The sequence below is a fragment of the Neophocaena asiaeorientalis genome, unplaced genomic scaffold, assembly GCF_003031525.2.
Source record: "Neophocaena asiaeorientalis asiaeorientalis breed wild unplaced genomic scaffold, Neophocaena_asiaeorientalis_V1.1 scaffold5, whole genome shotgun sequence".
Taxonomy (NCBI): Eukaryota; Metazoa; Chordata; class Mammalia; order Artiodactyla; family Phocoenidae; genus Neophocaena; species Neophocaena asiaeorientalis.
Genome location: NW_020174698.1, coordinates 741893 through 752993, shown reverse-complemented (window position 1 = coordinate 752993; position 11101 = coordinate 741893). Strand labels below are relative to the sequence as shown.

The following is an 11101-nucleotide window of genomic DNA, read 5'->3' as shown; positions in this document are numbered from 1 at the left end:
AAAAAAAAAAAAAAAAAGAGTCACAGCTGAAAACCTAAAATGGCCAGAGGTAAAGCTTTGCCTCTCTAATAGGCCCAAAGTTTCTGCTAAGGGATTGGTGGTGGGCAGGAGAAGTAAGCACATCCCCTGTCTTTTTCTCATCTTCTACCACTTGCCCCTTGGCTTCTCCAGAGTGACCTCCTTTCTCCTGGTCCACCATGCTTGGAATGGCCCCATCTGAGGTCTCTGCCGTGGCCCTTCCCTTTTCCTAGAATACTCTTCCTGGGTTTTCCACATGCCTCATTTCTTCATCTCCTTTAGGTCTTTGCTCAAATATCATTAAGATGGAAGCAAATTCTCCTAAGCCCATGGTCTCAGCTCTGAACATTCAAGATGTGTTATTTTCCAATGAATGGGGCTGTTTCCTTAGGTAGTTATTTTTACCAACCAAATAGTGTCATACTGTTATTTGTTTTTTTTATTTTTATTTTTGGACCTCCTTCAGTGCATCAAGTGGTGATGTGTACTTGGAAAGAGTCAAATGCCACCATTGGTTTTGTTCACCCAGATCACTACCCGATCAATCGTATTTAGCACATAAAATTGTACTTAGCAGAAGTTTTCAGGAGGTGACAAGCATGCACAGTTTCCGGAAGATCCTTCCTAGAGTCGATTTTCTATCCCGAACATAGATAGTCCAGTGTCCTTTACCTCGTCTGTCTTCAGATTTCTTCTCTCATTTTTGTAACACCACTGCTAACCTCCATCAAAGAAAATAGCAATCCCTCTGTAGCAGACACAGAGGGAATTTTACCTGTCTTCACTGAGTCTGCCCAGCTCATCTGTGCAAAAGATATTATTGCGGTCTTCCTCTTACAGACCAAAATCCAAGCCTTGGAGAAGTGAAAGAGCTGGTGCAGCTGCAGACGGTGGGGCTGATTTTGTAACCAGCCTGTCTGGCCCTGGAGCCTGCCTCTCACCCGTCACAGAAAATCAACAGAAGAGCCTCAGGAGAGAGGAGCTAATGGAGGAAGCAGAGTAACGAGAGGCTGAAGATATTCCTTCTTCTTTCCCTCTGCCTCCTCCCCCTGGCCGGCCTTCATTCATCACTGAACGTATTTGAACCTTAAATGTATGTCAGGCCCTGTGCTCAAAGCTTTACATCTTCTTTCATTCTCACAACCACCCAATAAGGTAGGTATTTTTATTAGTACATTTTACACGTGGGGAAACTGAGGTCTAAAGAAGCTGTGTATCTTGCCCATATGGTTACAGGTCTGGTAAGATGCAGAGCCGAGGTCATTTGGGTACCACTTGAATTCCTGCAGTATTCTGCTAATTGAGTTCTTGGTCTGACCAAAGACCAAAGTCATAGTCTACTCAGATCCACACATTTCTGGGAAACGGAGGATTGAATTGTTTTTATGTTATCAATCACTGGGCAACTGTACAGTCTTGTGAAAGTTGCCTGAGACACTTATACTGAGAGGTACCCATCTGTTAACTGGGGGTCCTAATGACCTTGCTCAGAGGTATGTTGAGATGATAAGATGCCCTCTGCTCTTGAAGAGTTCTCCATAAATACCAACAGCAAATTCTCACATGTTGTTTATTTATGGTCTATTCTGTGCTAGACACTGCTCTAAGCACTTGTCATGTATTAACTCATTTAATCCTCACAGTGACCTACAATCCCCACCTTACAGATGAAGTAATTGAGGCAGAGGGGCTTTAAGCTAGTGGCCCCAGTTTTTCTAGATGATAAAATGGCAGAGTTGAAGTCCAGATTCGGGCAGTCTGGCTTAGGAGCTATGCTGGTAACCAGTATGCTATCTTGTCCTTGAAGGCGAAAGAAAGGCTAAGGAGACAGAGAGGGGTGTGTGTTTGTCCTGTGTGAAGGTTTTGCACCCACAGAGCGCCTCCTCTTTAGTAGCTACTCATGAAGTCCGCATGCAGTTATTCAGGCTGCAGAGAGAAACGGACCCCATGTCTGTCCAGACCAGTTAGTGACAGGAGAAAGCTGAAATTTTTACAAAGCCCAGAAATGCACCACGGCCATGTCTAACAGTCCCCTTGAGCAGACTCAGATGACAAAGCTGTGAGCAATTAAAAAGAAATGAAGCACTTACCTACCACACCAGGCAGGAGGACACCGATGAGGAAGCCTAGAAAACAACATTTAGGTGTCATGGTTGCGAGCGTGACTGGTCAGGCGACCAGCGTTCCCCTCAAGGGGAGGACAGCTCTGGACAGGAGAGGAAACTTGAATCGTCCCACTCAACATCCCCTTTTGGTTGTAACCATGGTTCTTGAAGCAAATACAATTTCATTTTGTTCATAAATTATATTGTATTATAATTTGGGGGTAATAAGTATTAAGAATCATTTCAGAAAACATTTGCTGTTAAGTCACTTTGATGTGGACGCTTGTTTTTTTGGAAGTTTTGCTAGCTGAGAAAAGGCGAAACACTGAGGATGGGTGGCCCGGAGGGCAGGTAGGGTGAGGAATTATGCAAGATGCTCGCAGGTGAGTGAAGGAGGCCTTCGGGGATTCTGGCAGAGAGGGCAGAGGGGCTGCCAGGGTGATTCTGAGTAAAGGGCTTGGCAGTTGCAATGATCAGGGCCCCTGGCAGTGGTTCAAGCAGGTGGGGTCTCTGGTTGATTCTTCCTTTTCTTGCTTTCATGGAAGCTCCTCGAGTAACCTCCCTGGTGTAGACCTCATACCCTCTGCCCCCTCAGCCTCTCTGCAGGGCTCCCTCCCACACTCCACAGCCGCCCCGGTCAATGGGCCCCACTCAGCTCATGCCTCTTCCTTTTCCATTCCTGCCCTCGGTTTCCAGCAACCTAGCTGATAAAGATTTTGAGCCCGTCAAACCAAGTAATTCCTTAAAAGGATGAATGCGGGGGCAATGTTCATTTTGAACTACATTAAATCTTTGTCCTATCTTCTTATCTAATCAAACTAGGTCATCTGTTCTTTGCCCATGACTCACTACATCAGTTTTATTACCAAAAAAATTTTTTTGTACCACATGATTTTAGAGACACTAAAATTATACATTAAAGCACAAGAAAGTCATAAAGATTGTTTTAAAGGGGCTTTTCGGGTCAGAAGAAGAAATATATGCTGGTTTCTTTTTCCTCTTGGGTAGTCAAACTTTCAAGTTCTCGGTAGAATAGCCCCTTTAGTAAGGAATAGTGATGGCTGCAGAGCAGTACTAATTAATCAATAATTATTTAAGTATTAATTAAGTCAAGAACACATATTTGCTGCCCTACCACGTGCTAGGCATTGCTCTCAGCAGCAAGGATGCAGCAGCAAATAAAATAGACATTGCCCTACCTACCCAAACCAGACTGCTAAAGGGGGAAGTAGACATACTTCCCCAGCAGGATGGAGGGTGTTTCCCAGTGCCGTTGTGCTGGGTCAGACTTCTGAATCCAAACTCCTTATCTCCTCCAGGTGAAGTTTCCATTGCTTCTAAGCTGGCTTAGGCTTTCAAAGAAGAAACAAGCAGCCTATCTTAGGTGCCCTTTGCCCCTTCTGGGGACTCCTTGTCTCCTAGCCTCCTCAGCGTCGTCCTTCATCTCCTTGCTCATGTTAGCCACTGAACTCTAGACTTTTCGTCCACCTTGGTTTTAAATGGGGAATAGAAATCTGGGTTTGAACTATTGATGTTCAATATCTTTAATGCCAGTAGCTTATGTTTTGGAGCAACCAAATTGCTTCAAATTCCAGTTAAGAAAAAAAGAAAATATCTTAATTTAAGGTTTAATAAGTAGCAGCAGAGAAGGAAATTGGGGTTTCCACTGGGTTCCTGATGTTGTAGAACAAATAAGGGGAAATGGGGGAAAGAGAGCAGAGCATCAAATAGTCTAAGAACTGAATTCTCTCAGAGATGTGTGAGCTTCTGTGCTATGTTAAATTTCAGAAACCAGGGACTTCCCTGGTGATTCAGTGGTTAGGATTTCACCTTCCAATGCACGGGATGAGGCTTCAACCCCTGCTCAGGGAGCTAGGATCCCACATGTCTCGGGGCCAAAAAAACAAAACATAAAACAGAAGCAATATTGTAACAAAATTCAATAAATAGTTTAAGCAATGGTCCACATCAAAAAATCTTTAAAAAAAAATTTCAGAAACTAAACTAGTCTTGTCACCCTTAGATGAGCTCACTGTGTGATATCAGTGCATAAAAGCCACACTACCAACTGTGACTCAAGGTAATGAAAAGACACAATTCAATTCTAAAATCTCACCAATTTGGAAGCAGAGGAATTTGTACAGAATTGTTTCAAATGAAATGAGATTTGTTTTGGGAAGTAAGAAAATTACAGATAATGGGAGACCCTTGCTTTACTTTTCTTCAGGCATGAAATGTTGGCTTCAAACTTATTCCCTCCTCTCCCCTCTATCTCGCCCCCACCCCCAACCCTCAGCCATCAGACCCTCAGCACAAAGAGACTGCCTTGACAGTGACAGTGGATGCCTCTATCATGTTGGATCTGGAGAGAACTTACCTAAAGCCCTGCCTTGGACCGACTCGATTCTCTTCTTTTCTCCTGTGGCTTCCAGCCGACCAGCAATTCATCTAATTAAGGAATCATTATTAATTTATTTTTAAGTGTGATATGGGATTTTGGTTATTATTATTGTTTTAGAAGTAGATATTGAAGTATTATAGATGACATGACATAATGTCTGGGATGTGCTTCAAAATAATCCAAGTGTTTGGGGAAGGGGATGACCAGCCATGAGCTGATAATTATTGAAACTGGGTATTGGGTGCACGGGGGTTCATTATACTCTGTACTTTTGTATATATTTGAAAATTTTCATAACAAAAGAAAAAAAATTTAAGCTTATCTACAAGATGTCATCTTTATAAAATTTCTTACAGTAATTTTAATGGTGTTTTAGTGTTGATAATAATATCTAATAATTGTGGGGCACTATGGTGGATTCTTTTCATACATTATCTTTTTTTAAAGTTAATGAATGAATTTATTTATTTATTTTCACTGTGCCAGGTCTTAGTTGTGGCATGCGGGATCCTTAGTCGCAGCATGTGGGCTTCTTAGATGCGGCATGTATGCAGGATCTAGTTCCCCGATCAGGGATTGAACCCGGCCCCCCTGCATTGGGAACAAGGAGTCTAACCCACTGGACCACCAGGGAAGTCCCATTTTCATACATTATCTTACTTAATCATTACAACAAGCCCAGGAGGTCTGTATTATTATCCTGATGTTACAGATGAAGAAACTGAGACACAGAGAGGCTAGGACAACCTGACTAGGCTCCATAGCATGCCGTGACACAGTGAGGGGTGCAGTCAGATCTCCCTGCCCTCAGGGTATGAGGTTTATTATAAAATCATGTGTTGTTTTCACTTGTAATGTTGATTCCATAAAGAAAGATTTGACCATTCATTCCTTTCTTTATTCACTCAAACAAATCTTTACTGAGCATGTGCCGTGTGCCAGGCCCCAGGTTAGGCATCCAGTACTGAACAAGCCAGCAGAGCCCATCCACAGGGGGCCAACATCATCTTCTTCATCCCTTCTTGGTAATGAGGGGCTACGTGGTCCTTATTCTCTTCAGAAAAGTCTACAAATTATGTTTCCTTTAGAAGAGTGCGCACTTCATTTATGCTTTTAAATGTATTTGCAGAGAGTTGAATTTTTTTTCAAGGAACCAGATTTTATGATTAGTTATATATTCTGCTTTTTAAAAATTTAATGTCTCATTCATATCCTTTTACCTTTTAAAATTCCTTTCTTCTATCTTCCTTCTATTTAACCTGTTTTTCTTTTTTTTTTACGAAAAACTCCTTTTGTCAGATGTTTATTTCATTTGTTTTATTCTTTATAACAGTACAAGTATTTACACTAGGAATTTACTCTGGAATGTATCCCACAGGCTCTCCCTTTGGCTCTGAAATGTAATTTTTTCCCTCTATTTATTTCTTTAACAATTCTGCAATTCAGATTACTTTTTCTGATCCAAGGGTTTTTACAGAGAGAATTAAAAACCAACCTTCCAAGTGGAGAAGCTTTTTAACTTCAGTTCTCATTGTTGCTTTTTCATGATTCCCAGGAAAGAAAAACAGGCTGACTTTGGCAACCATTTGCATTTGGAAATCCCCTTTCCTATTGCTTTGCTTTCTGGGAGTTGAAGGGCAGAGAAACAGATTACTGTTAATTTATTATTCATGAGCAAAGGTAAAACATCCAGGCAATACAACAAGATGGACACTGAGCTTCTAAAAAGATTTTTTTAATCCTCATGAACCTGAGAGTAAGGAAAGTACCTTTCCTGTTTTAAAATAATGCCTTTATGTACTATTTTACTATAGCATCATGAGTAACCATCGTAACTTATTCCAGTGTATTTACAGCTTCACTGAAGGCTGTACCTGGAGGTAGGTGCCTGTTGTCAAAGTTAAAGAATAACGTATATTCAAAGACAAGTGGAAGGTTTAGTGTCCCTTTGTTTACATAGGAAGCTAGAGACATCAGACCACAGTGGATAAAGCCTGGACTTCGGAGATAAGTGAAACTCGAGTTTGAGTCTCAAAATACATTTCTCTGAGATTCATTCGTTTGCAGCGGGGTCCCCATCCTGGTGCTCAAAGTCCTATAGGATGCCATTTCTTATCCCCCTCCCCCAAGTGCCCAGACAAACCCAGAACACTGACTAAGTTGTGATTACTGGGGTCTCTGGACTCTTTTAAACATCCCATATTCCCCAAAATAGGGACTCCACCTTCATAACTGCAGAGGCCGCCTGCCTTCCCCCAATCCCTGGGGGAAGGGATGTGTCCTTCGCTCAGCCCGGCAGACTCCCGCAGAGGGACCTGCTCAAGGTCACGCTGGGCTCCTGTCTCCCATATCCCAGCGCTTGGCTGACTTAGCCTCTGAGCTGCACCTGTCCCCATGCCCTAGCTGCACAAGGTCTCAGCCCTGCTGTCCTCAAAGTTTCATTTACATTCTGAGTTCCTATTATATTCCCAAGGCATATCTCTGTGATTTCTAGTTTACCTAACAACTTTTAGCTTTCCTGTGCCCCAGTTTCCTCACTTGGAAAAAAATGTGTAATACTTGCCTCACCAGGTCTCTAGGGGATCAGTAAGAGAAATTTGCCAAACATCTGCTTATAACAGAGACTTGATAAACATGAGTCCTACCTGCAGGCTGGGTGTGTGGGGACAGCTGTAGTAATGTTTCCCAAACATTCAGCAGGAGTCAAGTGGGAATCCTGCTATGTGGAACAGAGGATCCCTACAGATCTGGAGAGAGTCATATCTGGTTCCATGCAGCCCTGCACGACAACACGGGAAATGATGGAAAAGAACAGTTCTATAGATGGCATAACACAGGTGGAACTGTTGAGGTAAAATCAGTTCACTGAGTTTGGCACCCTGTTATGGAACGTGAAGATTGGTACTCTTAAAAAACCGAAGAGATGATTTTGGACTTCCCTGGTGGTGCAGTGGTTAAGAATCCTCCTGCCAATGCAGGGGACATGGGTTCAATCCCTGGTCGAGCAGCTAAACCTGTGGGCCACAACTACTGAGCCTGCGAGCCACAACTACTGAAGCCCGCATGCCTAGAGCCGTTGCTCAGCAACCAGAGAAGCCACCGCAATGAGAAGCCCGCGCACAGCAACAAAGGGTGGCCCCTGCTCGCCGCAACTAGAGAAAGCCTGCGCACAGCAATGAAGACCCAACGCTGCCAAAAATTAAATAAATTAATGAATTTTAAAAAAAGACTTATGCCCATTTGCATACGAATGGTATCTAAACAAAAAAAATAATAGCAGGTACAAATCCATTAAGAAAAAAGAGCTGTTTTTTTGTTTGTTAGTTTTGCAAATTGTCTAGCTTTTCTTAGCATCTGACTATAATTCCACACACTTATGCCATAAGCACCAGCCGGCAGCTGAGATCTACTGGAGAAAGCACTGGAAGCAGAATCCCCATTCCACCACTTACTGGGTAAGTCTCTTAATCTGATGGATTCCTCACCTTAAATGCGGACAGCAACTCCTCCTCATGGGGTGTTGTAAAGATGAGACGAGGTGGGTATTTTTGAAAACAGTTCAATAATTATACATCTGTTTTTGTTTGTTCATTCATTCCCAGCTGGTAACTCTAGTGACCAAAAGAGTCCAAGCTCCAGAATGTAGAGGCATAGAAGGGGAGAATGTAGAAGCATAGAAGGGGAAAATGTAGAGTAAGTCCTGCACCTCATAAAGGAAGCTCACTAGTCACCGAACAAACGAAGCTGGGATTTATGATCTAAGTCATCCATTTATACTCTTCTTAGGCATAAAATCCAGTATCCTAAAGGTGACACAGGCAGTAATCTTAGACAATTTAACTTGGCATGAAATGATGATGCAATGGCACGAGTTTTTGGAAAGCAGTAGTAATTTAGGGGAAAAATTAGTTTAAGAATCAGAACTGTGTCAGGAAGAGGATCCCCTTATTAGTTAATGTAAATGGAAACACTGATTCTTAGAGCCAAAGGTAGAGAGAATTTAATCCAACTCCCATGAGGCTAAGTGATTTACCCACAGTCACCAGCTTTTGACCAATTTAGTAGGTATGTTGCTCTAGAGAAACAGACTATTCCAATTTATCAAAGTTTGAGGACAAGGGAATAAAACACAAAGTACATTATTGGCAACAAGAAGGCAAGATGATTCTTATTTATAGACGACACAGTTTTATACTGGGAAAACCAGACAATCAACTGAAACTTCAGTAAAAGAAAAGTTTAGATGTTGGCTGGATTAAAAACAATCTGTAACAATAGTTTTCTTACATACAGTCATTTAGAAGTCATAATGCAAGATTATATTGCCATCAGCAACACAAAATATCAAGGACTAAATGTAAGAAATGCCATACACCTGTAGGAAGCATAAAACTAATGAGGGATATAAGACTTGAATAAAGAAATACTATATTCAATACTCCATTCTTGCAGAACATCAAATCTGGAAAGTGCTAGTTATTCCTAAACATTGTACAAAGTCAATGCAGGTTAATAAAAATCCCAAAAGGACCTCCAAATTTTGGGGAAAACTTGGGAAAAATTTCTACCACTCACCTGAAAGAACAATCATTTGCGAGAAACATGAGCAGTGAACACTGACCCAAAGTATTGAGGGGCTCACAAGGTAAAACAACCCCAGTAGAAAGCTGTAAGAATTAAAACAGTGTGGTATGGATACAAGACAAAACAATGAACAGTCCCAGGAATACTGAGGATCAGCATATGACAAATCTGACATCTGAAATCAGCACAGAAAAGTTGGATGTTTTAATAAGTAGTGTTGGGACAACTGAGTAATTTATAAGGGGAAAAGAGATGATGAGTTGAATTGTGTGTCCTAAAAAGATACGTTAAGTCGTAACCCGTCATAATTATGATTGTGATCTTATGTGGAAATAACCTATTTGCAGATCTAATCAAATTAAAATGAGGTTGTACTGGGTTAGAGTGGGCCGTAATCCAATGGTTAGTGTTTTTATAAAGAGAGACTTGGACACAGAGACACATAGGGAAGAATGTGACAAGAGAGGCAGAGATTAGAACAATGCATCTACAAGTCAAGGAACACCAAGTGTTGCCAGCAACCCCCAGAAGCTGGTAAGAGGCAAGAAAGGACCTTTCCAGGGAGCTGTCAGACAGAACTTGGCCCAGTCTCCGAAATGTGAGGGAATAAACTTCTGTTGTCTTAAGCCACCCAAGTTTGTGGTAATTATTATGGCAGCCCTAGAAACCAAGATAATAAAGCTGAATCCCGATCTCATGCCTTATATGAAAAAAAAAAAAAGAAACTAGACAGATAAAAGAATTAAAAGTAGAAATGAAACAATGACTCCCAAATAGTAGAAGAGAACATGGGTGAAAATTCTTATCTTCTTGGGAAAGGGAGTTTTCTTAAGAATGAAAGGAAAAATGAATTTGACTTTGTAAACGTTTTAAACATCTACGTAGTAAGACTTGGGTGAAAGGCAAGAAATTATAAATGTGTAACTCATGGCAGACAAAGGATACAGTCAATAAAAAAGACGTACACAGTCCAGAAAGAAATGGACAAAGGACAACTTTAGTCATCACAGAAGTATAAACACCTAATATGTAAAATATGCCCAACTTTATTAATTATGAAAGAAATGCAAATGAAGACATTAAATTATTTTTTCTATAAAGACTGGGAGAAATGAAAAAGATTGTTATCAGAATTAGCTAGGGTAAAAAGAACAGGTACTCTGTTTACATTTGGTGGTAATACCTATTACCTTCCTTATGAAGAGTGGTAACTATCACCTTACCCTTGGCTATATCCATTATTTTCATATTTTTGCTTTTTCCCATTCTAATGTCTACATTTTTCATTCGCCTTAAAAATTTACTTTTTATAATTTTCCTACAATAGAGATTAGATTCTGTAAAGGTTATGGATTTTTATGGGATGTTGTGTACTCCTATATCAGTTTAAAAAGCAATTCATAAGACACTGTCCCCCAAATGAGTATACTAGTACCTTTTTCCCAGTAATAAACCAGCAACGCGTTTCCATTTGCACTTTTAAATGAGGAGAAATATTTTTTCCATGGCTTAATTTACTCACATAATTTGTATTTAACCTTTTCTTTTAGTCAGTTAATTCACTTTTGAGTCTTAAAGTTCCTATCCTCTTAGTAATTCCCAAGAACTTTTCTGTGGTATATAAACGCTTGGTTTGCCTCTGGTTGGGGATTCTCTCCTCACGCCACATGCTACTTAGCTCTTCCTCACCCACTCCTATGGTTTTGACCACCATCTTTATGCTAGAGACTCCCCACGCTACACCCTCTACAGCTAAATCTCTGCTTCTCCCCCCCAAACAGCTTGGGACACACAGCTTGTGTGTTCTGCACACTGATTGCTAAATATTAAGATACAGATATAAAAGGACCATTTTTAAAGACTAGGCTATTTTTAGGACTATTTTAAAGATCAGACATGAATAATTAGAAAATGATTCTGTAACATTAATGGATGGAAACAAGCAAATGAATAAAAAATATTCTAGTTAATCCTGAATAAATGAATACCGAAA

General features: G+C 40.8%; 1 protein-coding gene across 1 annotated transcript in view; it reads right to left on the bottom strand.

The window, feature by feature from the left end:
• Positions 1-2169, bottom strand: part of IL22RA2 (interleukin 22 receptor subunit alpha 2) — a 14994-nt gene extending 12825 nt beyond the window's left edge. Inside the window, exon 1 of the mRNA XM_024759156.1 lies at positions 2109-2169. Coding sequence (XP_024614924.1) covers positions 2109-2169 — 61 coding nt within the window. The remainder of the gene's footprint in view (positions 1-2108) is intronic.
• Between the last annotated feature and the right edge of the window lie 8932 nt (positions 2170-11101).